The sequence below is a fragment of the Aulonocara stuartgranti genome (genome assembly GCF_965226115.1).
Source record: "Aulonocara stuartgranti genome assembly, chromosome: 16".
NCBI classification, from domain to species: Eukaryota; Metazoa; Chordata; class Actinopteri; order Cichliformes; family Cichlidae; genus Aulonocara; species Aulonocara stuartgranti.
In genome coordinates this window covers 18,576,683-18,604,657 of record NC_138952.1, presented here as the reverse complement: position 1 = coordinate 18,604,657, position 27,975 = coordinate 18,576,683, and the positions used below count along the sequence as shown (strand labels likewise).

Below are 27,975 nucleotides of genomic sequence, written 5' to 3'. Positions count from 1 at the left end.
GGTGTAAACAAAAGTTGACACAAGTAAAATTAGCGTGTATTTAAACTTGTAACACCACCGTAATGAAAGTGACAGTTTCGAAGTTTACATTAACGTAGACTAAAGGTCTCAGAAGGCGGAAACGGACCCTTCTCTGCTGCATGATGGAGAGTGTGCTCTCGGAAGATTTGTATCGAAATCCCCATCGGCTCTCCCACTGTGGAAAGACTATCTCATTTAACTGCAAACGGGCTCCGGGCACAAATGACAACGAAGGAAGCGAGTTAATATTCTGCAGTCTTTCATTTGAACGGGAAGGGAACACGTTTCTGAAGGCAGCTGACGGAGCGGCTGTCATCAGCAGGAAAAGATTAGCTCATGTGGATATTGTGAAATGTAAAAGCGTCACGGACGCTCAGAAGAGAGCCACGGCGCCATGTGTTTTAGTGATAAAGAAGAGTGAGAAAAGAAGCAGTTTTCAGTACAGTCTTCTCACACTGAGCTCTTCAAACCGACTGGAGCCCTGTGTGGAGTTTAAACTCCCTTATCAAATGAAGGGGGCTGTGTATATTCTCCAGGGTCCAACTGTGTTGTGGAGGCATGAAGGTGGTGTCCTTTATACATCCCCGCAGGCAGAAGGAGTGAGACAGGTTCCCATTCATTTCTCCCACTGTGTTGTAGGTGAACTCCCTCTCCATAAAGGACAGGTGTTTGTTCTCGGACTGCAAAAGCTTCCAGAAGAGTCCACTAGCCAAACCCTTGGCTATTTTGTTGAAGATGGACAAGTGTTTGATGGCAGTGTGATTTTACCTCATCTATACATTAGCATCACACAGTGCATCTTGGTGGTTGCGGCTGACAGAGTGGATGGTGTGCTTAAATGTGATGTAGTTGCAGCAACATCTAATCGGCAACTTGTTTATTTTGAGAATGGAGTAGTAAAAGATGTTTGTCAGTTACCCTTTGAGCAACCTGAAAATATTCAGGTAGTTAACACAGGAAGATATGGTTCTCTGTTTGCTGTATCCTTTTGTGAGGGGCATGTTTGCACCATATGGAAGGAAACTTTTCAGGTAGGTTTCATGATCTTTTTACAGTCCAAGTCTCTTGTCTACCCCTCATTGTGCTTTAAAAGTTTTAATAAAGTCTACTTTGTTAAACCATCTTCTCCAGATAGCTGCCCTCTGGTCAAGTGTCACCTCCATCCATGTGGATGACTTCCTGGGGTGTGGAACAGACCAGATGCTGCTGGTTTTTAAGGATCGAGTTATAGCATTGGAAGAATTCCTCATCACTGACCTTTGTGGTGTTTCATTTTCTGTAAGCATATTTTTCTTCTTATGAGTGATGTTCTTCTTCCTATTTCCACCAATTTCCCTTTCGGGGGCGTGGGGGGCAAATGTGACAAGCCGATCTATCTGTGATGGATAGGCACCAGCAACACACAACTTTTGATTGGATAAGCGTTTAAAAAATGTAATGAATGAATGGAAGACTTAATGTTTTAGTTTACAGGAGTTTTTAGTTTAGGAGTTTTAGGATTTTTTTTAAGTATGTCTAACTGAAAATACATGTTTCAGCATGGCCAGGACACTGAAGCACCAAAGACATCCCCTCCTCCACCAGAGAACTATCTCCTTACACTTAAAGCTTTGGAATCAAGACTGCAGGTGAGTCTTTATAACACATTAATAGAGTAGGTGTAGAAGCACTGCAGTAATATTTTTTTTGTGCTAATGGTCATACATTATATGGTCCAAAGTATTGGGTCAAATTGGCCTCTTAATTTTTGAATTCAGGGTTTTTCATTGCAACTGATTTCACTTGTGTATGAAATCAAGAACTCAGCCATGCAGTCTCCCTTTACAAACATGTGGGTGAATAAGGGGTGGTTCTAAAGGCCTCATAGAATGTGAGCAGGGTACTGTTATAGGATACCACCATTGCAATAGGTCAATTTGTGAAATCTCTTCCCTAGTAGATATTCTACAATAAGCTATAAGAGCTAACTGTATTGCAAAATGTATTGCAACGTGGAAACATTTAGTGGGGTCGCCTATTGCTAAAATTTGCTGACTCAAAAACTTCAGAGCTCTACACCTCCTCTGGCATTAACACCAGTATAAACGCTGTGCACCGGGAGCTTCATGGCATGGGTTTCAAAGACCGAGCAGCTCCTGTAGGTGTAATGTGTAGATGGCCCAGTACTTTTTTCCATATGGTTTATGTATGTAATAGATTGCCTTCAGGGGTCACACAGTGGTGCAGTGACTAACAATGGCGCTTCACAGCAAGAAAATCCTGGGTTTGAAACCAGTTGCTGGCTCCCGCCTTTATGTATAGAGTCTGCTTGTTCTCACTGTGCCTGCATGGGTCCTCTCAAGGCCAGTGACATGCATTGTAGGTCAATTGGTGATTCTAAATTAGATGTTTGTGTGAATCCTAGTGAGAATGGTTGTCTGTCTCTATCATGTGTTAGCCCTGTGATGGACTGCTGATCTATCTGTCTTCACACCCAGTGACAGTTCGGATAGGCTCCAGCAATACATAACTGAATTGGATAACTGTTTAAGAAAATGAGCAAATTGATGAATGGAAGACTTTATGTTTTAGTTTAACCATACGAGAATGATGGTTACAGCATTCTATTTTATTTTTTTTCATCTGAGTTACTTCTGATGTGTTGTGTGATAAGTCAGTGTTGTCTAATGGTTTGTAACACTTGGATGTATTTCTATATGCATTTGTTATCTAGCAAAGTAGCAGTGACAAATTAAAGGAAAAAAATCAACATAAAGCCTCTTAATAAGGGGTTAGGTTCATCTGCCATCAGAACAGCTGCATTGCACCAATGCATTGATTCTTCAATTCTCTGAAACTTTACTGAAGGCATATACATACCATTCTTTAAAAATGAATTGGTGACTTTCATAATGGCGGTTCAGAGTGCTATTTCACATGCTAATCCCACTGTGTTTGCAAGAGCCATGTCATATGATTCAGATCATTTTTCATTATTAATGAACTGTTCAGTGAACCCTCAGGCCCTGTGGATGGAGGTCTTGTCACCCTGGAAGTGACCACTCCCACTTTGTACTGATTGTATTGATTTTCAGCAGTCTTTCCCTCCAAAGGGACTATTGGACTCAAGCTGTGTCAGCAAAATGCCCTTATAGCAAAACAGAGCAGCAAGATCTCGTCACTGTAGGGGTCAAGGGTTCAGGGTTTTCCTTTAATTTGTCGTCCTTTGTATATCAAAATTAGAAAAATATTTTTTACACACAGTTTATTGTGATGCTAATTTGATTTAATCCATACTGGCAGTCACATTTGCTGCATAATTAAAGACCTGATGATGGTATTTGTATGAGATGTTGACCCCTCGTGAACCTAATTTAAGTTACTCACTGTGTGTTAAATTTATAATGTGCCCTGTCAATCAGATATGATTTGTAATTTAGAGTGGATTGACTGTGCTTCAAGAGCTTCAGAGAGAAGTGACAGTGAAGGAAAGCGTTCTACGGCAGTCGGTCAAAGCCCTTACTGATGTGGTCTCAGAAAGAGAGCCTGTTCTCACACAGCATGAGCAGGTACTACAGTAATAACACATCATGCATGCTTTGTTGAAGTGTATTGAGAGAGTAAATTGTTAAACTTAAGCTCGGCATACACTGTGCAATTTTTTTCAGTCACGTTATTCAGCTCCTGCTCAAACTGTACGATTGAATCGCAGGGGTTAGAAGTTTGTAGGTCACGATGCAGGGTCCCACATTATACGGCCCGATGCTCTGATGCGACCTGAGTGCTCACACTGTGTGTCCATAACATGAAGCTTATAACACAAAATCTGTCTCTCGCTCTCCCTTTCTCTCCCTCTCTCTCCCCCTCTCTTTTAATATGATCTCCAGGAAGTTGAAGTGAACAAACTGTTGGCCTCTTAAATCGAACAAACACCCACAACAAATGCAGTGTATTCCCCAAAATAAATGTTTTTCAAAGAAAATTTTCAAATACTTTACATCCTTTTTTTTTCTTTTACCTGCATCATTGCATCTGAAGTCTGCTTTTTAAATAACATTCATAAAGTCCACTGTGTCTGTGCCTAAATGCCTGTTGTTCAAATTGAAACGTCTGACATAAAGTGCTATTGCTGTCAGTGCTGTCACACACTTGTCATTGCTGATTATAGTCTTTGCACTTTCCGTCTAGGAAGGGCTTATTGCTCTGTGGGACTCTGATGATGAGTCAAAGAACGAGGCCTTGGATGACAAGATTCACGACATCCCAGCGGTGTCTTCAAAACCTCGAATTGACAAGCTGTGGCATCGCACCACTGAGGGCCGAATGGTTGTGGGAGTGATACTAACTACTGACAGATCAGCGTAAACATGATTTCTTTGTTACATTTTTAAAAATTATTTGATGGACAAAGGTCCAAGGTTCTGAAACGCATTATCTAAACATTTAGTAGTGACGCCTCTGAAATCTTAATCTGCTTGATACCTTGTCACTCATAATCTGTTCGTGTGGTTGAGTGGATCCATGAGTGTAGGGTGAAGACAGAGGCAACAACAAACAACATGGCATTCTGTGCTTTAATCAAGTGACAAGAACCACAGTCCAGCTGTCAGACGGTATCATTGCTGTCTGATTAGATTTATCTGAACTTAAACAGTTGCTGTTTGCTGTGAAATAATGTGGAATAAATCACATTACTTTGCGCTCGATTAAATCAGTAAGAAACTCTAAACATAATCAGCACTAACTGGATAGAGATCCTTTTTTTGCCTCTTTGATTGCCCCTCACTACAAGGCAGATACAGGGTGACTAGGTGGTCACCATGGCAACAAGTTTTTAATATCTTTCCAACCTCCTTATGTGGGAACAAAAAGCTATCAGATTCCTCCATCCACCTGTTACCGATTTTTCATTTGAGAACATGTGAAGGAAAGCTACTTTCATGACGGTCTCAGGTGCCATTTAAGTCCCACACATTGCTGTTTTGATTGGTGTACTTGTACAGCTGATGTAATTTCACTGCCTGGAAATAATCAATTCACAAGCAGTCGCACATTCAATTCACAGACACACGCACACATCGTCTTTACTGTTATATCAATTTCCACTCTGAATAGCCACTATCTGTGTGATATCTGATTGTTAGTGATGTGCTATTTTTGTTCCAGACCAGTGACCAATGTGAGCTTATCCATCCTGACAGACACGGGCCAGTGCTCAAGGCCCGCAGTCATCCAGACCCAGAGCCAAGTGTTCTGGCTCCCTGCGGCCTGCTCCTCGCCATCATCATCCTCCTCCTCTTCCTTCTCTGCCTCCACATTCCCAGAGCCCCCAGCCAAAAAAAGCAAGCAGCACAACGCCATCAGCACCAATGATCTCAACGCATGCAGAGTGGCTGTGACTGCGGTGACCAAGCTGACACCTCTGTTGAACTCTGGCCGTGTCAAGTGCCATGTCATGCTCCATTACATCCAGACACCAGATGCTTTTTCCTTCATGAGCAACCAAAGACCAGTTGTGTTGCACTGTGGCCAAGTTGCTTTAGACATTCAGAACAATTTGCACACCGAGCTGCTTAAAACTCCCCAACTCATAGCAGGTAAAAGCACAAAGGTGTGCGACTTGTGATTTTACTCCTGACATGTAGATGTTAACAATTGTTTTGTTATTTTCTCCAGATGAGGTTAGAGAGGACTTCCTGAGTCTTTTAACTGTGCTGGATCACTGGGTCTTCCATATAGACTCTCCTGAATACAGCTTAGGTGACATAAATGGCTGGATTCAAAAAAGAGTGGGTTGTAAGAAGATAGAAGTGAGCCCTCAGTATCTACTATTAAATTCTTCAGGACCATCTGCTCTCATGCTGCTGAACTGGCATCAGATAACCCCTTTCCAGGGAGAGCTGCATGTCCATTCCAGGTAAATAAGTTTCTGATGGCTGATACCAGTAAGGCTGTATTTCTGACTTCTGAGATGTATAGTTACAATTGAATTATCAATTTGGAGATTGAAAGGAGTATTTCTTGTAAATCTTAGAATTTAAGGGTACCGCATGGACCAAATAAACAAACAAGAAGAAAGAACATCTGTTACCCACAAGGATCTGTCCTATGCTATTACATTTAGTCTTTCTATTCTGCTATTCCTTATATTTTCTTTTCTAGTTATCCAAAGCTAGATATTACAACCTGTAATATCACTGCTCAGTGCACTGAGCCACTTCTACTAGGGATTGTCGTGATGTATTAAATTTTATTTAAAGAAAAAGAAAGCATAGTTCTACGAGTAGAAGCCTCCACTGCTCAATTTATATTAACAGATTCAAAGCTGAAATAGCTTTGAAGTTGACTAAGATGTATGTCAGCAGGATATACCACTGAATATCAAAGAGATTAAGATTCTCTGGAGAGCAGAGCACTTAAAATTACAAATCCCCAAAATAAACTCTGAACTAGCAGCTGGTTGTGAATCAGCTGACAAATGACAAAAAAAGATTTCAACAAACTTAACTTCTTTAAATGTATTGTGACATGAATTATGTAATAACTTGTGAAATGTCACCTTTTTTTTTTTTTGTTCACATGCAGCCAGTTACAGATGTTCCAGTTCTTGGACTCTCTGCAGGCGTACCTCCCCGAGTCCTGTTCCATCCAGCCTCTCAAAGGTGCTGGAGGTAAGGGTGCATCTAAAATGTTTGCCTTAGCGCTGGAAAAAGAGCTGGTGTCTCTCAGAGAGTATGCCTCATTACTACTCTGCGAAGAAGATGAAGAGAAGCTAAAGGAGAAGTGCTTTGGATATAAAGAAACCCCTGATGCAGGTTCTGTAGAGGGGCTCCAGAAGTGTAGAGCAATGTGCCAGAGGGACTTGGAGAGGAGCAATATGAAGTTGAGCCCCCTGGTGGATGTGGGGCAGTATCGTAGGCTGATCCAAAGCATGTCGAAAATCCAACTTAATGGGGATTTGGCAGCACTCTTAGACATTCAGTTTTCTCCACTAATGTGCTGCAGTGGTTTTCATGGTTAAAAATCCCACCTCTAAGTAGCTCTTTATTTCTTTATTGTGTCTGGTGTAATGACTAAAAAGATACATTTTACCACAAATGAGAACCTAGCCGCTCTGCACAGCCTCTTTGTATTTATGCCTTTCTAGTGTCTATTGATAAAAGCCTCAGCCCATTTCAATTGGACCATGTGGGATTCTTAAAATGACACCTTTATGATGCAGCCCTCTGTTTAATTTATTTTTCTATTTATGTCCTTTTAGACTAATGTGTTCAAAAATGCCCTTTTATGTCTGTTGCTGCCTGCAGCCACATGCTAGACAGAGATCACTTTCATCCAGGAGTCAGAAACAGTTTGTGTTATGAATAAAGACACCACATGATGGTTTTGCGACGCTTTATGCTTCTCCTCACTGTTTCTCCTCACATAGTTGACTGAAAGCTTTTAGTGGTACTTTCCCCTCATGGTTCGGTTATTTTTGATGCGTAAGGATGTAAAGAAAAAGAAGTCCTTGGAAGATGTTTCTGCTGCGATGCTGCACAGCCTGTCAGTGCTGTAGTTACGATGCCATTCATTCAAGTAAACATCAAATCGTACTCAAAACGGCTCGATACTTAAGGCTTGTGACAGCTTGAATAGTAGCGTTGGCTAAAAGGGAGGGCAAGAGGTTATTTCCTCCCAGTGGAATTTAATTTAGTTTGTTCTGGGAGCTACTCCATCTGTATGTAGTACTTTTTTTTTTTTTTTACACCTTTATTTTCTCTGCTTCATCGCGTTAAATGCTACCGCAGGATTCATTGTCACAGAATGGGAACATAATTACTTAAAGTGGGCCTATTGTGAACATTTTTGTAACCAGACGAGATTGGCAGGATTCACAGTTCGCAATAATGCTTGTTTAAGATAAGATAAGATAAGATAAGATAAGATAAGATAAGATAGAACTTTATTAATCCCTCGGGTGGGTTCCTCTGGGAAATTCGACTTCCAAAAAAAAGCACAGCAACGACCAAAGTTACAGTTACAGAATTGTTATATATATATATATATATACACACACACACACACACACACACACACACACACACACACACACACACACACACACACACATATATATAATACAGAGACAAATATAAATAAAATATACAAAGGGGATAAATAGAATAAATAGGAATAAAAAATAAAAATACAAGTGAATTGCACATTTCAAGTATTGAGTCTATTGCACTGTTGACTATTTACAAAAAGTATTGCACAAGGTATTGTACAGTGAGGTGAAGAGGCACTACAGCTTAGTTGTTCCCCCCTCCTTTGTCCTCCTGTTTCCTGTTTCCCCTCCCTCTCCCCTCCAGAGAGGAGTTAAACTGTCTTATACTGGACATTTCTTTATAAGGCAACTCTCCCCTTCAAGCCATTATGTGAGCTTGTGCCTTAAATTATAATATTAAGAGCTTCCCTCTATCTTTAACATCATACAGAGAGAGAGAGAGAAAAGAGTCTGAGCGTTTAGCTTTTTAAAAAGGTTTAACCACTGTAAGCACAGTATACAGAAAATAAGGACAAGCATAATGTATCACATTTAAAAGATTCAGATTATGAGGGATTCTTTATGTCCTACCATTTGATGGTAAGACTGCTGTGAGCTAATGAATTGTTAATTGAAAATCCTTTATTTTGTTATTTTATGGTACAAAATAATCCTCGAACTTCAGCTGCTATGCAGGCTGATCATACACACCGGCACGTAGTCTCTCACATACAGAAGGAAGCCCATCCCCTTTTGTCTGTGATATAAACACCTCTGTCACTTCTAGCCCCGAAGAAAAACTTTGAATCCTCTACAGTAAATAACACCAGTAAATGGCTGGAGGGAAACGGATCCACATGTGGAAAGGAAAATTCAATTGTTTTGGTATTCCCTTAGAGCCCTGAGTGCTGCCACACAAATAAAAAACATGGTTTGTCGTCCTATTATTTCCTGTTAAATTCTATTTACTGTGAGTGGTACAGGACCTCTGCAGGGTTTCTGGCCTCCTCCTCCTCCTCACCTTAATCAGAAAATTTTCTGCTGTTATCAAACTTATCAGGCAAGGGGAAAACAAAATGTATGCGACCCATCTTGAGGCAATTTGCAGACAAATTGATAATGAACAGATTCCTACATTATCTGACACCTGTGCCGACGCCTCCCACCTACAGCGATTTTAGCGTGGAAGCCAGTTTCTACCAAAATGAATTAAGAAAATTAACCTTTTTCTTTCTTTTTTTTTTTTTTTTTTGAACGTTACTTGGAATTGAAATGCCATCATTTTGCTATCTAATTAGAATAATTTTCATGCTTGATTCCATATCTAATCTTTGTAATCCTATTTAAATGTTTTACACTCTGCGCTCAAAGTCAGCACATTTTTTTAAAATCTGAATTTTGAAAGTATTTTTGTGGATAATAATAAGCAATAACATAAAGATACCGTTGCACTGGAAAGCATTATTAAGCTCAGGTGAGTTTATATCTGCCACAACTATATATAACAAATAAGGATATGCCATTTGTTTACATCTGAATTACAGCTGACGTGATCCCCATGATGAATGATGCTTTTAACCATGCTTATACTGGCCCTCTGAGACGAAGGCACTGATTTTATGTTTGCAGTCGACTTATTGATCCGGGGTCACAGGGCTTTTTCTCTGGTAGATTCTGGAACTCACTTGATCAGCCAAACGGTATGGAAGGGCATTGATTATCTACAACATAATGCATCGTGCACACACACACACACACACACACACACACACACACACACACACACACACACACACACACACACACACACACACACACACACACACACACACACACACAGACAGGCTATATCATTCTGTATCCAGTGAGCTCCCATGTGAAATGACACTCAATTTCAAAGAGGGAGAATTCTCATGAGTTAGCAACATTTGCATTTATTGTTTCCATATTTAAAATATTTAACCTACAAACAGTCTTTTTTTGGAACATCTCACCACAGATAATTAGAGATTTCTAAAACCAGTTGCAGTTAACAGTATTTGTTGAGGTTGCACCTTTTGCATACAAATTGCTGACATAGCAGGCCCATTGTTGTTAAGCCCTTAGGCCTAATATTACAGTCTTTATAGGGTTTTCATGCTTTAGAATGGTCCACCAGGGGTGACTATCATGGCCAGTTTACAGTAATAAAACTGATTAAATAAACATAGTCACAATGCTGTAGATTTTCCTTTTCGTCTCTTTCTTATATCTCTTTCTGCATAAAAACATTAAATGATGCTAAAGAGAGGAATAATACTGAATTTATATCATGTGAACATCATCTGGCCACTTTTTGTTAGCTTTTTGTTCAATACTATGTTTCCCTAAGATAAGCAATTGAAAGGAATATAGTTGATGTCATGTTATTATTTTTTTATAGAAACAGTTTGCAGTGTCAGTTCATACACACTGGAGAGAAAAGACTACAGATCAATAGCAGTTTGTCACATCTCCCATTGATCCAATTTCGCATTTAAAATAGTGGACACCGCATATGCAACAAAGTCTTCGCAAAACCATCCCTGTTTGTAGTTTAAGTGTAATCTGAGCATCATGTAAGCATAATCCTCTGAAGAAACCCTGAAACTCATTCCGCCTTACCAGAATATAGTAGAAATTGTGTTTGTGATTTAATGCAGTATTTATATCCAGGCTTAAGAGGCACCATTGGTGAAACCAGGCACAAGTGTTCTTAAGTTCATTAATTTCCTGCTTTCCTCTAAGTGGCCATATCAACACCGGTGCAGTTACTATGGCAACCTTCATGTAATGCCTCTCAGACCTCACAAACCAGCCTCAGTAAACCTTGCGGATGATGGAAAGTTCTTTCCTCTTATAAATTATAAGCTTCAAATAATTTTTCTTTCATAAATCGTTCTACTGAACTTGATCGCACGAGGGCTGTTTCATCCTTGCATATTCAAACAGCAGTAACACTGGGCAGTGGTGTAGAGCTCTGGCAGTGTAATGGCTGGTGTTTCCAAGTGCGGATTAGTATCGCTGATTAGTTTATAATCCCTGTGTTTTAAGCACTAAAAAGCAGTTGGATGATTCATGTGACCTTCTCAATAAACCCACCACAGCCCATGTATTCTGCACTAAATAAAAAACAGGGTTGAATGGATGCTAGCGCTGTCAACAGAATGGCAATTACTAACATTATTGGACACCTAATATATTAGTATGCTCTTGTGAAAAAGAGTGTGCACACATTTTTACTTGTAAAGTTTTGCATAACAGAGCATATTTTTTAAATAACCACAGTAACCACAACATCAGATGAATAACAACATGTCATATCATACTGTCTTTTTTTATTTAATAAAACTTAAGACAAAATCCAGAAACTGTGTGAAAAATTACAGTACATGCTTACTGTTCCATTGAATTTAAGAGGGTAAGTAGCAGACTGATCATCAGTAAGTGTGAGCACATCTATAAAAGCAGATTTTTTGGCAGTTTGCTGGTCTGGAACATTTAGATGTGTGTTAACATGGAAGAAAGATACCAATGCCAATGAGGAGGAACACGAGCAATGAACCTAGAGAAAGAGTTGATGCTGCCCATCAATCGGAGGAGGTTTATGAAACATTTTCTAGGCAATTTATGTCTGTTATTCTGTCTGTTATTCTATTGCGCGAAAGTGGAAAGTTGCCAATCATCGCAGGAGTGGACATCCCAGCTAACTGCAAGGTCAGATCATACAATGAGAGAGAGATTGCAACAAACACAAGAGCTGCATCTCAGACAATAATGCACAGTGCCAAGTTTGGCGATAACCAAACACAGCATATCAGCAGAAACACCTCATACCAGCTGTAAAGCACAGTGGTGGAAAAGTGCTAATTTCGGCTGGTTTATAGCCACAGCACCTGGATCAGTGTGTCCACTATGAACTCCTCTATGTAGCAAAGTATTCTAGAGTCAAAATGAGGCCATCTGTTTGACAGGTACAGCTTGGCTGAAGCTGCGTCATACAATAGGAGAATAATCCTGAGCATGGCGGCAAACCAACAAAAGAATGCCTAAATGAAAAAGAATCAATGTGCCACAATGGCCCAGTCTAAGCCCAGACCTCAACATGATTGAAATGCTGTGGCAGCACATTAAGAGCGTAGTGCATAATTTAGTGGCCACAAACCTCAATGAACTGAAGCAATTTTGTAAAAAAGAGTAAACCAAAATTTCCCCAAATTAATACTTCGAGTTGCTGCTGAAAAGGGTTCTATAACCTCCTGAACCCCAGTGCTTCTCCATTTTCTCTCAGTTTTTTTAAAATAAATAATCGCAGTGCTTATCTGAGGTGGTGTTTTAATAATCTTAAACCTGGGAAATACAAGATAGTTGGGTTTTTTTCATTTTTTTTTGTCCTGATACACAAAACCTTCACGACTGTATATCCATCTGTACATATAGGACTAGGGTAGTGGTTGCATTTGTTTGAGCACAAATGCTGTAACAACAGGTGTAAACCATCTAACGGACATATTTGTTTGTAAACAATAAATACATTTAGGTATATAATTGCCGTTTTATGCCTCTGGAGCCGTGCCAGTATTTTCCCTTCAGCTAGTAGGCACGCACCAGCTGATGGAATCTCTGTATTACAGTGTGAAGTCCATTATCATGCATTAATGGAAACCTACTGTCAGATCATATCTATGTCACCTCAGGCCACCCAGTGATCCATGCCATGTGTCATCACCCTGACTTATCAGCTTGGCAAAGAGAAGTGGCAGTGTTTTCATTTTCTTAGATCTGCAACCGAGCACAAAAAAGTATTTTTGCGTGTTTGTGCCGTTTTTTTTTTAAGGCATCCATCTTTTATTGTTGTAGAAGAAAGCAATGCAAACTATACTCTCATCAACAAATGGATGAAAATGTCAATTCAGAGGACTGGTCACTTATTTATAAATGACAGGAGACGCAGAAATAAAGTAAATATGGTGCACGGTCAATTTTATTGATGTACAGACCAATAAATAACCTTTTTTCATGAATAGCATTCAAGAAAAGAGTTTGTCACCACAGTATATAAGGAGTGCAAGGGTCATTAGCTGCTTTGTACCATTACTGTTATGCAGATCTGTCCTTCACTTTTCAGTCCATCTACAAACAAATATCATCAGCCAGCAACAAACAAGTGAAGGGAAACAGTCCACAGTGGAAGTATACAGAAAGATATTATTTTATAACAAACATAACTTTTTCCCATTACAATAAATATTTTATTTGTCTAAATCTACAAAAACATAGCTCAAATTCTAAAACTATACCTTACATACCTGGGGGTATTAACCCTGGAATTTAAAATAATTCACGTGAATACGGGCGTGTGATAACATTTAGCAACATAGTGCATGTTCACAGTTTGTGGGCTTACCTATACACTTGCTCAAAATAAGCCATTATACCTTTTTCATGTGAGATATATGATATTTTGCTAAATAAACTGCACAAGAATGAAAAGCAAAGTTAAAGACATCAACAAAAAGGTGACATCATTTCCGAATATTTATAATTCACTTAGAGAAAAAGGAAACATTGTTAAGTACCTTTGGATGTCTGGCCACTGGTAGAAAAGCTCAAAGGCTGCGTTCAGCTGTGATAGACCGCCCAAAAGGGGAAAACAGAAGCGTAGCACTTTATCCGACCAAATTGTTGACATCTAAGGCCTCAGGATTTAGTAAAAATGCAGAACCCAATTCCTGATTCCAGATTTTCATCTGATTTATTCATACCTATGCCTGAGACATTTACTGCTGCTTAGTTTGGTGCTCTGCTCGTATAGTTCGAAACAGTGGTTCTCAAAGTAAAGCCAGGGGATCCACAAGGGCGAAATTATGAGCTAAAGACAGATAGATTGTTTTCTATCATTTAAAAGGGATTGGAATCATTTGCAGCACTAAATTGGGTGCACCCCATGTTATATTTGGGCCAATAGAAACTCTGGAATGATTATGACAGATGATATCAATCTTATGTGAAACCACTTACAGTGCTGTGAGAAAGTCCCCTTTCTGATTTCTTACTCCTTATTTATTTCTTTATTTGCATATTTGTCACACTTGAATATTTCAGATCATCAAATAAAATGTTAGTGTTAGAAAACAATAACCTGAGAAAACACAAAATTTTATTTTTAAATGATTATTTCATTTGTTAAGGGAAAAAAAGCTCACCAAACGTACTTATCCCTGTGTGAAAAAGTAATTGTCCCCCATGTTAAATCATGAATTAACTGTGATTAACCACATATTTTTGGAAAACAACACAGAGAGCCTCATTCTGACACTGTTGTGTCTCCTTTTCCAATTTAATGGCAAATCCAAGAGGGGATTCAAAGGATAAAACATGGACTAATATAAGAGATGTAATGACTGAAGTTCAGTTTAGTTGGCTACACTCAGGCCTAATTACTGTGAGACCTGCAGAATCAATAAATCCCATTAACTAGTCAACTTCGCCTGACCAGGTGAAGTTGACTACTTGACACTCATGCCACAATATAAAGAAACGGATGAGAAACCAATTCATGGTTCCATTAATTACAATGAGTCATCCAGATCCTAAAACAGCAAAGGAGCCTCAGACCATGACACTACCACCACCATGCTTGACCGTTGGGATAATGTTGTTTTTATGAAATGCTGTGTTAGTTTTATGTCAATATGTAACACAACAAAAAACCAAGTTATTTACTCATTGAAGGGTTTTTTGTTGTGTTACATATTGACATAAAATTAACACAGCATTTCATAAAAACAACATTATCCCCACGGTCAAGCATGGTGGTGGTAGTGTCATGGTCTGAGGCTCCTTTGCTGTTTTAGGATCTGGATGACTCATTGTAATTAATGGAACCATGAATTCTGTACCAGAATATCCTAAAGGAGAATGCCCAGCCATCATTTTCAGCAGGTTATGCAGCAGAACAATGATTTGAAACACACCAGCATGTCTAAAATCTGAATGGCTCAAATAATTATCTCAAACTCTTGACTGTAGTTCTTACTGCCAAGGCTGGAACAACCAGTCATCAGGTTTTGGCTATCATCGCAAAGTTTTGAGTAGCTATTTTTCCTTAATAAATGAAATCAGCATTTGAAAAATACATTGTGTATTTATTCATATTGTCTTTGTCTAATAATATTGATCTGAAACATGTAAGTGTGACAACTGTGTAAAAAAAGGACGGGGTGCTGTTTAGCTTGGCTTGTTAGCCATCTAAGTAGCAGACAAGCATTAAGAAACTGAGTTATTCAACATCATCCAGCGATTCTACCACATCAGCTAATGTGGTGTTACGATTGTTAAGGGCTTCTTGAAACATATTTTTTAGAGGTCCCTGGCCCCAAAAGTTATGTAATGCTATGTGAGAGCTATGTTTTGTATAAATAGGGTGGAAGTTCTATGACAGAAGTCCATTATAAAACAGTCCTATGCTACCTCGGTAAGAAAATTTGCAAAACGTCTTGAGGGCTTGACAGAGCTACCTTAGAGTTACCTTAGAGTTACGGATTCATGGAATGTTCCTCTGTTTCTTGGTTGTAGACCTCAAGGCTGAATCAATTCAAAATCATTTTGGTCCATCTTCTCCAGCATGTTAGTGAGTCTTGAGCTAAGACCTTTTCTCTATAATCTTCAGAAAATATTTTGCAGCAGTACAAGAACAAATAAAGCATCTGTGTCTGAACAACTGTTCACATTATCAAATCATGAACATTACTGTACGATTCATAAATATTGTACGTTATCCCTGAAAGAACACCACCATTACCACAATGGTGCCTCTCAATGCACAGTTTACCCTCTCATCTCCCTGTGCTTTCTAAGCATTTCTCAATCTGAGAAATGTAAAATATATGTTCTCAGCTGACGGCAAAGTCTTTACTTTTTATGGATGTCCTCATGCCGGATGATCTTGTAGGTAACCCAGTAGAAGACATTGAAGATGAGGAAAGCCAGAGGAAAAGCGGCCCGTGAGATCGTGTCGATCCTCTTGGCTCTGTCCACAAACTTTTTCCTCATGGTGTCTATGTCCTTTGAGGCTGATTGTTGAGGGTTGGGAGCTGGAACAGCATTTTTAACAGCTGAGCCATCCTTTGTTGGCAGACATTGGCTCATGTTGTAGCCGGCAAAATTAAAGCGGCCTTCACGCAGATCGTCATCCTGAAAAGTGACATGCACATGTGGATGAGTTTGCTAGAGCTTTTTAAAAGCCTGCAGCTCAGATGTTAGGCTTTACTTTGTAATGACTGAAGGTTTTTCAACAAACCCACATGAACATGAACATTAATCATGAGATATTGCACTTTCAAATTAATTTAAAATAAACTCCCAAGATAACCTGATGCACAGTGGCGAAAAAACATTTACAGAGATTGCTTCGGGAGATGAATCTTAATCCATCCATCCATTTATTTCCTTCTGCTTATTCAATACAGGGTCACAGGGGGGTGAATCTTAATTCAGACAAACAGCAATAAAGGTGCATGTGTTCAGCGCCCCTGACAAGTTTCTATGGCTATGATAGCAAATAGAGTTAGAGCTAATAGGAAGTCAGCAGTTTTGCAGGTACTGGGATAACAAAACAAGACCATTATTATTATGTTGTATTCTTTTATTCTGGAGGAACTATAGCAGTTCCTCCTGGGTTGCACATGAGACTTCCTTTTTCTCCATTTAAAAGATTGTCATTCAAATCAACAGCTGAAAGATGGTAATTGCCACATACTTGTAGTTAGAATATGTGCTTTTTGTGATGTAAAACTAAACTGACTCACACTGACAATTCATCCAGCTCTTTGGACAAAATTTGGTAGAAATTCATCCATCACATCTGAAATCACAAAGGCCAGTATCACGGTGGCCACAGTCAACAGTATGATGACCTACATAGACTCTGAAATATCATTTCTCCTTTCCTTTTGAAGTTTTTTCCCTTTTTGTCATACAGTCCAAATAAAACCAGTGTTTTATTGACTGACTTTATATGACCTCATGCTTCCTGCCTGCCGATCACCATGAGTGTTAAATCCCTGGAGTTTGGCTGATTTTATTCTGGGACTATTTTTCCGACTGAGCCTACTGCCTGCCCCCTTTCTCATGGACAGTCTGCCTGTGTATGACCCCTGCTCTGCCCATTAAAACAAGATTTATAGACTTTTATCCAGAGCTCTGTCCGATTCCTGCATTGGAGTCTGCCCTTGGTTCGAGCACATTATAGTTAGGCTGCATCTTTCTGGACTCATGAGCTTTATACCAAATTCTAAAGTAATTCACTTGGTAAATTTTGAAATATGAGTGAAAATTTTGACTTTTGGCATCTTAAACAAAAAAAGGGCGTGAGACTTTACATACCTGATCTACTGTGATTCATGCTCTGAGCCATACAAATGTTTTACAAAATTTAAAGCAATCCATCCAATAGTTAATGAGAAATTTTGTTTCAGACCAAAGAGGTATTATTGATGCTCATCCTCAGAGACACACTACTTCTTCTTCATCTTCTTGTTCTTGTTCTGGTTTCTTCCTTTAGGGGTTGCCACAGCAGATCATCCGCCTTCATCTCACCATATCACTGGCACCTCTCACACCACTACATCCATCAGTCTTCCCTGTAGTCATCATTTTTTCCTCCTGCCTGACAGCCCCATATTCAACACCTTTTGCCCAATATATCCACTATCCCTCCTCTGCCCACGTCCAAACCATCTTAGCTATGATAATCAGCATGTTTGATTTGGCAAAGGTTTTACATCAGATGCCTTTCCTAACACAACCCTTCCTATTTATCCCATCTTGGGAACGGCACTAGGAGTTCAATGGCTTGTGGGCCCCACCTGTCACTGGGTTCCCAGAGACAAGCTGCTAATGTGGCTAAAAAGTTTGAAGAGCAACCATGTGAAGACTTCGAAAGCCTACCTTGTGATTCCTTCTTTGTCTTCGCCTCAGGCGAAGGAACTCTTTCTGTTGCCTGGAGACAAAATTAACCCCAGCATATTCGAGCAATGCAGCAAATACAAAGAGCAGACACACAGCCATCCAGATATCAATGGCTTTCACATAGGAGACCTGGGAGAGAAAACAGATGTTTTTTGTTAGATTCTTCAAGCTGACAGCATTGGCTAACAGTTAAAATAAAGTGTGAATGTAGCCTTTAGCTGGGAACGCTATTTAATTTTTGTATTTCTCTTTTATTAATATTAAACTTGAGTCCTATGTGTTGTTGTCTATCAGTTGTTCCACAGCCACTTTCTGTGTTTTTCCTTTTATTTTGCTCCTTCAGTTAATTGTGACCTCTAAATAGCTGTAATTACAGATAATGTTTGCTAACAAGTGTGTCAGAGCTGCCAGCAGTGTCAGTGATTGCGTGGCTTTAACAGTAGCAAATAATTAATGTCTCAACCGCTAAAAGAAAGAGAACTGTGGCATTACTTTGTACCTGTAGTTCCCTGACTTTGATCTGGTTCTTTTGAGAAAGTGAAGATGAGGCTGAAACCTTTTTCTGCTCATCAGTGTGACCCCATCCTTTCATGACAGCTGATTAGCATGTGGAGAAACATCTCTGGTTCTAGAGGGCACTTAAGGCATATTGAATTGTTGTCCGTGCACTGAGGCTGTCAAAGGCTTGCCTTTAAATATTCATCAGCATACGTGTCTTTCATATGAGAATCTCTGACGAGGCTGAGGCCTTTTAGTGCTCATGTGCAGACTGATGTGTGACTGATCATCATCTGACTCGTGTTGTTTCTGCAGTACCTTTAACACTTGATCCAATTTTTTTTTGTTACGCCTCGAAATGACCACAGTTTATGAAAAAAATGTTACATGTTGTGAACTGTATCAGGCCCAGCTGTGCTTCTACAAAAACACAAAAATAGAGTATCTTATTCTCTGATGTATTACAGTGGCTTTCACAACAGCTCTGAGCTGTAGTTTAAACAGTCCACTGTGGAGAACGCTTTGATTTGCTTTGTTTGTTCTCTCAATTGGTTCAGTGTTTATTTTTGAGTTATAAATCCATCCTCTGTGTGAAATGTTGATGCCTGAGTCTCACACTAAAGGAGCAGCACCCATTTTCAGCTCATTGCACTGACTGCCTAAAGAAGAAATAGTAAAATCTGTTTGATCCACTGGTTGCTTTTGTTTCAAGGTACAGCTGGGATTCTAGGTGCCTACAGCTACATTAAAACTGCAGGGACCTACTATCTTTTTAATAAACCATGAATGCTTTCTAGCAGTGTCAGACAGAATTTATTCAAATGCCAATTACAGTTATGGTTATAAAATCTATTTTTTCCTTGATTGCATTAATTCAAATGATAAATATTTATGACAACCACTCAAACAATATAATTACATAATGGATGTAAACGTACAAAAAATGTAAAAACTCAGAAGTGGATTTATGTACCAGCGATCAGTCTTAAATAACAACATTTGATATTTAATATTTAAACTGCTATTTGACTTCATACTGACTGCATTGTCCATCCTCCGCTCTCCTAGCTGAGCGGCTGAAACCTGTCCAGGCTGTCATAGAGTCAGAGGGAGGGCCTCGAGTCTATCACAGGGCTCACCCAGAGAGACATACATCCAATTAACTTAATAAGCATGTCTTTGGACTGTGGGAAAAAGTCGGAGCACCTGGAGACAATCTTGCCAGCAGACATATATTTAACTTGCATATCCATAACAAACTTTCACTTTTAAAAGAAATATTAATCTCTTAGGTTACTTCCTGTGTGCTCTCCATTCTTGCTTTAGAAAATTTACCCTGTGATATGACATGAAACACTTTGGCTAATCACAAGTCTTTTCAGACCAGATCAGGTGAGTTGTACAAATTACTATAAACAGCAAAGACATCTGTGGGAACATGGTTCAACGTGAGACGCTTATGAGAAATATCTAACAAAACCTAGGACTCAAGCTTCATATGTTTTTGCCACATACAAGGCTTGTGCTTATCTGCTGGAGGAAAACAAACAAAGGTTTTACCTTTGGAAGAGAAGCCCTGGACCCAGAGCTTTGGGTGGTCATGGTAAGCACAGTGGTGATTCCCAGCGCCACTCTGGCTGGAGCAGCATCCATATTAATCCAAAAAGACACCCATGAGAGGATGACAATGAGGAGAGAAGGAATGTACATCTGGATCAGGTAGTAGCCCATTTGGCGCTCCAGGTGGAATTTAACTTCAATACAGGTAAACTTCCCTGTTCATCAACAAGAAAACATATTTAAAAATGCAATTCAGCCATCAACCTGGGAGAAATGTCAGCTGTTTGAAACATAGACATAAATGCTGACCGGTGTTGTAGTGTTTGGTACAGTAGCCCAACTCCTTCTCATCCCTCATGATAAACTGAGGCAGGGTGAGTCCCTCCGACACCTGTACTGCACCGTTCTCCAGCCACTCAAACACCAAGTCATTCATGGTGTATCCAACTAGAGCCAGAGAAGAACGGGTGAATTTAGTAAGTAGATTCTCATTTTAGAAAGTGTAGCAAAAATCTGGAATATAAAAAGATCAGCACTTACAACTTTCCAGTTGCATCGTACAAGTTTGGACGTCCATTGGAAAGTTCTTCAGATCCATCGGGCACGATAGAATGAGAGTCAACCTGTAACATGACACAAGGTCACAATGTAAAATGTAACAAACAACAGTGTTATTTGATGTCAAAAGAAGGCTTATTAACACTCAAACTAGCAGCTCGACATGCGTATTGAAAAAAATCTTGAAAAATTAGATTACAGTTGGTACTTTTTTTTAGTTGTATCAGGTATTGGCTGCTCTTTCTCCTGTGTCATAACCTCCAACATATCATGTAGGATACCCTTCAGCAGGTTCCTATTACACTTTCATTACTGCAACTTATTGTTTCTGTGATGCATTGTGGTCCACAGTCTGCTCACTCTGTCATTTCTCTCATGAATGGAGACTGCAGCTAACCACCTTTCATTTTTCTTCTTGGCCCGCGATACCTTAACACCTGAGCACCACTCAGAGTTGAGCCGCTTTCTAAATGGACTCAGAATTGATCTGCTTTATATCGCATCGCTGCAGAGAAAATTGGATGTTGCATGTGGCTTTTGTATTGTAATAAAATGCAACACATTTTACAAGTTTTTTTTTCCCTTTTTGGCCTGTACTTGTGGTGGTATGGATCCTAAGTTTTCAAACATCTTTTCATATTTAATAGAAGACCAGCATGGAGAAAAATACCCCCTTCCTTCTCAGCTCTAAGTTTGGGCTTTACTTTAGATTTTCACCAGCGCCCCTGAGATTTACTTGTCCTCTTGCAGTCGTATTGCACATGGGAATGTGCTGCGGTTCAGAAAATTATACAGTTTCAAAGAAATGATCACAGTGAGATAAAAATCTGTTTCAAATTGCATGCTGCAGATTGACAGTCTTTGATGTTTAAGAGAAAGTGTAAGAAAGGCAGTAAGTGAACATGTCCTGCGGTAATCTGAGCATTCAGCAGAGATTTCTGCTTCAGCTACACTAATATCAAACTGTGTAAAAGGCAAGTTATTATTGCCGCTTCCTAATCTACCAGTTATTTTCCTCATTTTGTCCCTTTAGAGAACATTGGTGGTGAAAAAATGTCCAGAAACTTTTTTGTCCCAATATCAAAAAAATAATAATTATTAAAACATTTTCAAATAATGATGCTCTAGTGCAGTTCTTCAGCCTTTTAAAATTGTCTTTAAAAACCTGTGAAGTACTACACCTGATGCTGTAGAGGACAGTCCCATCCTTGAAGATCCTCAGCAGCTTGTTGTCTGTGGTGACATCATGGAAGTTGGCTCCTTTCTCGTTGGCGAAGAAGAGGTCAGGCTTCCATATGGAGTCCAGCATAGATGGGTCCAGGTCAAGGGAGGAATCTGGGTATTTACTGTACGCCAGCCGAGGGTCATTCCACTTCTGCCGCAGGAAGATGTTCACTCTGTAATCCTGCGGAGATGACAGGCGGCTTTGCATATTTTGCAGCGCAGCGATTCGGGTTATGAGAATGCATGCTGATGGAAAAATGTCAATCACTGGTATCAGTTTTTAATATTACATAACCTTCTTTTTGACAAGGTAAATACAGGAAATTTTGTATTTATTTTCTAATACACAAATCATAAATGAAATGCATCTTTAGACCAGACAGTAATGAATGTTTTTGGTGCTTCCAGTGTGTTTTGATGATCATTTTTTAAAACTTTTATTGCAATGCAGAAGGATCGAAAGCAATCCTGTAACATCAGTAATAATCCATGAAAAGTAATAAAAGGAAAATGAGTGACAAATGTGCAAAATTTATATCATTCAGCAATACCATCAAAATTAATCTTAATTATCATACATTTGTTCTCATGGCAACTTTCATGACTACGTATTGTTGCAAGCTGCATTCACAAGCCACTGACCTCACCATAACCTTTCTTATTCAAAATTATGCAAGAGAAGCTAAATGAGGTGTTTATCAGATGCAGAGCCTGAAGAGGAGGCATCTGACAGCACAGTTAGCAGTAGACTGAGTGTCACACAGCTCAATGTAATTGATATGTCACGATGATGAGAAGCCCTTATGTTGCTTGACATTTTATCAGCATATTGGCGGTTCCAAATATCTGCATGCCCGTCTTAATACTGTGTAATTTCCTGGCAACCGTACATGTTCCACCTCCTGCGCAAATTATCATTTTCCATTTATGATCTAAGTAGTTATTATCACTCATTACGATTTGATCCTGATTAGTTTCAGTGCAACCCTGCAGGTTTTATATTTTTACCCTTCAGGGGCTGGATGCCTTCACACCTCATGCATTGCACATCAGTTTGTTTGAAAGCCCCAGCCCCCCACTGTTAATTATTGGCTCTGCTTAAGTGACTTGTCAGGATTTGTTGTATGAAATAGTAAAACCAGACTCATGGGAGCAGAAACCAATATTTGACTGGATAGCCCGCCAATAAACTTTTTGATGGCAAAGAACTAAATCTTATTTAATGAATAGGAAGACATGGCATGGAAGGATGTTTTAAAAAAGGTCAGCAAGGCTAAGTAAAAACAGGATGATTCAGTCGTATCTCCATAGGAGAGGTCAGGGCTTTAAAACATGTCCAAACACAACGCTCAACTCACCATTGTAGTTTCTGCTATAGAACCAAAGCTGTTGATAAATATGTTGCAGGTAACATTAACTGGTGGACCTGCAGGTTGAGGAATAGATAACATATTGACACATTGTACAGGACAAAAATCAACCAAATACCAGAGGAACTCACCATAGTTGTCTCTGTGACAGAGCCGAAACTGTTGATAAAAATATTGCATGTAACGTTTACAGGGGGACCTGTGAAATGGAATGACAATGACATGACAGGAAAAAGCCTTAAACCATACGTATTATAAAGGATGACTGGGTTTCAGGTGGGGAAGATATTTTGACAGGAAAACGGAAAATATGCATTCACAGAACAAACGGTGTTTTGAACTTTTGTTTTTGAGGGAGCTTCGGGGCAGGAAAAATCTATTAATTAGTAAAGGCATCACTGTGTCAGCTTAATGTTATAATGATGCAGTGATGTCTTGTAGGGTAATGTAGGCAATCTTTCAAGGTTGTCGTGCTGTAAACACATTTTTCTTGTGTCTACACAACACAAGAGGAGACATGCACATGCAGATAGGAGCATGCACACAAACACAAAAGTACCTTTGGCTGAATAATCAATTAGAAATCCCCACAAAATGTAATGTTAAGTACTCTATTAACTAAGAGTTGTTTCAGTATAAACAAAATCGCAAAATAACTGGTTTTGGCTTCAGAAATGTGATTATTTTATGTGACGAATTTTGATTTGGATGATGAAGCTGGGATTGTCACTGACATTCCCTTTCTTTTTACTAAACAATTAATTTCTAATCAACTGGGAAAGTCATCTAGAGTATTTTTTTTTAAAGTGAAAACACTCTCTGGTTGCAGTTCTACAACAATCTTTTCTTCTTTGTATCAAATCTGAGCAGTTTCTCTCCAACACTGTGAGTAAGAAGTGCCCGGCATGCTTTGATGAATAGTGTCATCTTTTTCTGTATAGAAGAGGTTGAGCTGAAATCTCTTTGCGAGGCTTGGCAGGTTATGTGCCATTTAAAGTCAAAGCAAATCTTTTTTCGCTCTCTCTCTCTCTTTTTCTCTCTGATAAGTGGAGCTGTAAGCCCTTCCTAGTGCCCTTCCCCTGTGTTTTCTTCATCAATATTGCATGGAGCTTGGTATTAATATTTGCCTCAGTTTGTCGTTAGCTTGCTACATTTAACAGTGGAAGCAGAAAAATATGGCAGTACCTGCTGCTGACAACAAAACTCATGCAAAGGAAATCTAGGGCAACCTTCAGAAAATGAGTTCAACACTCTTCAAAGTGTGACTAGCAGGTTCAGAAGCAAAATCATCTATTTACGATGAAGTGAGCTCATGCAAATGTTGGGGGGGAGGGTTCTTGCCAGAAAATGTATGCGTGTGCATTCAGAACTGTGTGTGTGTGTGTGTGTGTGTGTGTGTGTGTGTGTGTGATCAGAATAAAGAATAACCGGAAACATAAAATCAGGCTTTTTTTCTTTTTGAAGGCTAGAAGTGATGCATCATCCCTCGGCAAAAAAAAGAAAAAAAAAATGCCAGCTGGTATTAAGCGGGCTATCTTCCTCTTATCTTGAGTCCATCTCAGCAATAAACATTTTTTTCCCTTTGCCTCAAATGGGAAGGAAAGATCTGGGCCATGTGTCTCTGAGTCTGATTAGCTCCTGTGGTGTACTGTCTGACTGCTTCAGCTATCCAACAAGTCCCTGTCCACCTGACCCAGCCTGGAGTGGGCCTGAACGCCGCTGGGCTAGCATCTTCTCACTCAGCTCTGTTCCAGTGCTGTGATGCTGTGTCTGTCCTCAGCATCACAGCAGCAACAACAACAGAGGAAGTCAGTAGCCTGCAGCCTTGCCACGGGGGCACCATCCATCATTTGGCCTGTCATGGTGGCATCCTTGTCTACTGCAAGAACCAATTTGTTTCTTTGTGACGGAGATATTTACAAGCATCCCTTTTAAATGATGTTATCCTGATGGGGATTCTGCTTTACACATTTTCAGGAAATGAAAACATGCACGCAATGTTATAGTGAGGAATTAATTTGTGGTTTCATTCAAGCCGGAACAATCATGTTACTGATGACTGAAGTGATTGTGTGTTCTGAGTCATTTTAGTGAATCATATAAGTAAAGATGCCCAACTTGCTGTGTTTCTAGAAATTTGTGGGGCGTGTGGAGATTATGTTAAAACATAAAGATCGTGACAAACAAACCTTTAAAATTCGGTCTTATTCGCGCATCATACCCAGACGTGCGACCCATGAGTGAGTCCAGAAAGTCTGATGGAGACAGGTTGGAGGATGATCTGGAATCGTGCTCCTTGGCGTCCACAACTCTGGAACGCACACATGGTGAGAAAAATCACTGGATCACACAAGTCAGAGCTCAGAATCGGGAGTTAAACCTTATCTTTCCCCTAGCAGCTGCCTCGCAGTGGTGGGCACGCAGAGCGAAACCAGAAAAAATGCGTTAATGCGCACAAACGTATCGGATGGGATTTCGACGTCGTGGGCTTCTCCTCTAAGAAAGGGTTATTCTGTTGATAAAGATTCACGCACAGATACCACACCACGCTGTAGCCATGTTTTAACGCAATGTTGAGTTGCCAGAGGGGAAGGGAAAATACCATCACACGCGTAAACGTCTCTGTCACCATTTAAGTACAAACCAAATTTCCCAATACGAATATTATTTGTATTAATAATATTTTAGTTAGAGAATAATCTCGACAAAACAATCGATGATTAAAATCTTAATCAAGAAAGAGTTTTGAAAATAAAAGCACATCATATTCAATTACCAACTTTGTTCAGAAATTTCTTCACTGCTTTCATGTCGTTTACCTAACATCGAAAACTTCTAACATCTAAATTTCCAAACTTTACTTGGAAGAGACAAAGTGTTTCACGGATATTGAATCAAACGTGTTTGATAAATAGACTCGCCTACCTGAAGTTGTTTGTCTCCATCACATATATGAATAAAGCTGCTAAAACCTTAATAAGGGAGCGATTCATTCCTGGTGGTTTCCCCATGTGCTCACTTTTCTATTTCTTCCATATGTTTACATTAGTCAAACACATAATCCAGATAGGGACCCCGCTTTTTTCCGGACTAAGTCGTGGGCGTTTGGGTCTTCTTTTGTCACAGGAATATACAGGAGACATTCCTCAACGCGGTTTCATGAAACTCCCGAAAACAGATTTGTCGAAGCGTAGGTGTGAAGAGACATCAGTCCAGTGGCCAGACGTAGAGAAGCTGAAACTCCAAGACGCATCAGCTGGAAGCTCTGCTTCGGTGGCGCTGGCTGAGATGTAAGAGCGGGCTTTGAGAAGAACAGCCCGTTGGCTTGCGTTGTCACTCATGAAGTGAGATCTTTCTCAGGTGGGGGGAACGTCAAGGAATGAGAGAGGAACGCCTTTTTCTCATTTCAGCACTTGGACAGCTCCCGGTTGAGTTACGCGCAAGCGCAAGGCTTAAAAGTGGCGGACGTGAGTTGGTTTTCAATAAGTCAAATAAACGAGGAAGGTAATCACTTGAAAGACACTCAGACATTGTCTCCATTGTCTTTAAATGACGACGCTTTTAAATGATAGCATTTACCTCACGAGATCGGCTTAATGGGGGAACTCTGGGAGCGCGCAGCTGCGCGTAAGAATCAACTGGTTTTAGAACATTTCTTGTGTTTTCTAGAGATGATGCACGGCGTTTAAGCTGAACGGTGGTGTGGGCTTCTAGTTAAATCGACATCTACTTAGGATCTGATTTATTACAAAGCAGATCTATTCTTCAGGGCTGCCATTATCATATTACATATTGTGGGTGTATAACATAAAACTGACTGTGTGACTCTCACTCCGTTTCTGTCTATATATTTGCAGTGTTGTTGTTTTTTTTTTGTTCCCACCCAAATGTGTTTAGAGCAACCTACGTCCTCACAGATATCAAGAGTGTAAACAAAGGAGGACGCACCAGCGAGATGCTGCTGGGAGAGTATTTGGTACCCCGGTTGCCCTGGAAACAGATTTCCAAGGCACATCATTGGAAATGCTGAAAGGTTGGCCTCCCAGAGCGAGACCGAAGAGAAGCTGACTGACAAACACAGACGGAGACAGCAGGAAATAAAGGCTACTACAGGGTGGCTGTAGCCTGAGGGTGGAGGAACTGAGGTTTAGAAGGCCGCCACACAGATTTGGGTGATAACTGTTCAATATATATGTATATAAGCTGCTGGTGGTGATGCAGAGAGTGGATAGGGACCTGGCAGTTTGAGGATGTGAGTGGGCTGTGAGGCTTTATGGACCACAGGCATGAATGACTCATTCCACATGAACGCACAGGCATGTGGTGAGGAGGAAGCAGCTAAACTTAGTGAGAAAAGAAAATATTTCATTCACTTCAAGCCAAGTGCAGGACTCCTGTTGTAGGATTACTGCCAGCACATCACACGCTTATTGCACTTTAGCCCGACACTTGGCTACTAACCAGTTAACAGATCATCTTAGCCCTTCTCAGGTCAAGCCGTCACTCCCCTCACCCCACCCCACCGCCAACCCCTTTAATGCTGTCATAAAAGTGTCACTTTGTATCTTATGCTCAGGAAGGCATGGCTTGCCATAGTCTGCAGATTTAACATTGATGTATCAACAGAGGTCTTGCGTATGGCTTGTTCTGAAGTATTATAAATACTGAATGATTGCATGAATTATTGAACAACTGGCACATGTACTGTTTTTCATAAATACTTTCAAGTTAAAAACAAAAACAAAA

The 27,975-nt window shown here is 39.8% G+C and overlaps 2 protein-coding genes across 5 annotated transcripts; one reads left to right on the top strand and one right to left on the bottom strand.

The window, feature by feature from the left end:
• Positions 1-98: 98 nt before the first annotated feature.
• On the top strand, positions 99-17,948 carry fancb (FA complementation group B). Of its 2 annotated transcripts, XM_082508397.1 has the most exons (9): positions 99-1,052; positions 1,153-1,299; positions 1,560-1,649; positions 3,441-3,569; positions 4,189-4,361; positions 5,167-5,597; positions 5,677-5,917; positions 6,586-6,671; positions 17,613-17,948. In XM_082508397.1, the coding sequence occupies exons 1-9, from the start codon at positions 141-143 to the stop codon at positions 17,813-17,815; spliced, it is 2,412 nt and encodes an 803-aa protein (XP_082364523.1). In that variant the 5' UTR covers positions 99-140; the 3' UTR covers positions 17,816-17,948. The 2 variants fall into 2 exon arrangements, with proteins under 2 accessions (XP_082364523.1, XP_082364522.1); XM_082508396.1 differs by lacking the exon at positions 17,613-17,948 and having other exon boundaries at positions 6,586-7,503.
• Positions 14,774-27,872, bottom strand: glra2 (glycine receptor, alpha 2). Of its 3 annotated transcripts, none has more exons than XM_082508400.1 (9): positions 26,155-27,872; positions 25,419-25,540; positions 23,361-23,428; positions 21,817-22,040; positions 20,618-20,700; positions 20,387-20,524; positions 20,078-20,292; positions 17,999-18,148; positions 14,774-16,243 (listed from the first exon to the last, which is right to left on the bottom strand). In XM_082508400.1, exons 1-9 carry the CDS (start codon positions 26,238-26,240, stop codon positions 15,962-15,964), a joined length of 1,368 nt encoding a protein of 455 aa, XP_082364526.1. In that variant the 5' UTR covers positions 26,241-27,872; the 3' UTR covers positions 14,774-15,961. The 3 variants fall into 3 exon arrangements, with proteins under 3 accessions (XP_082364526.1, XP_082364525.1, XP_082364527.1); XM_082508399.1 differs by lacking the exon at positions 23,361-23,428 and adding an exon at positions 23,218-23,285; XM_082508401.1 differs by lacking the exons at positions 25,419-25,540; positions 26,155-27,872 and adding an exon at positions 23,218-23,285 and having other exon boundaries at positions 23,361-23,857.
• Positions 27,873-27,975: the final 103 nt, after the last annotated feature.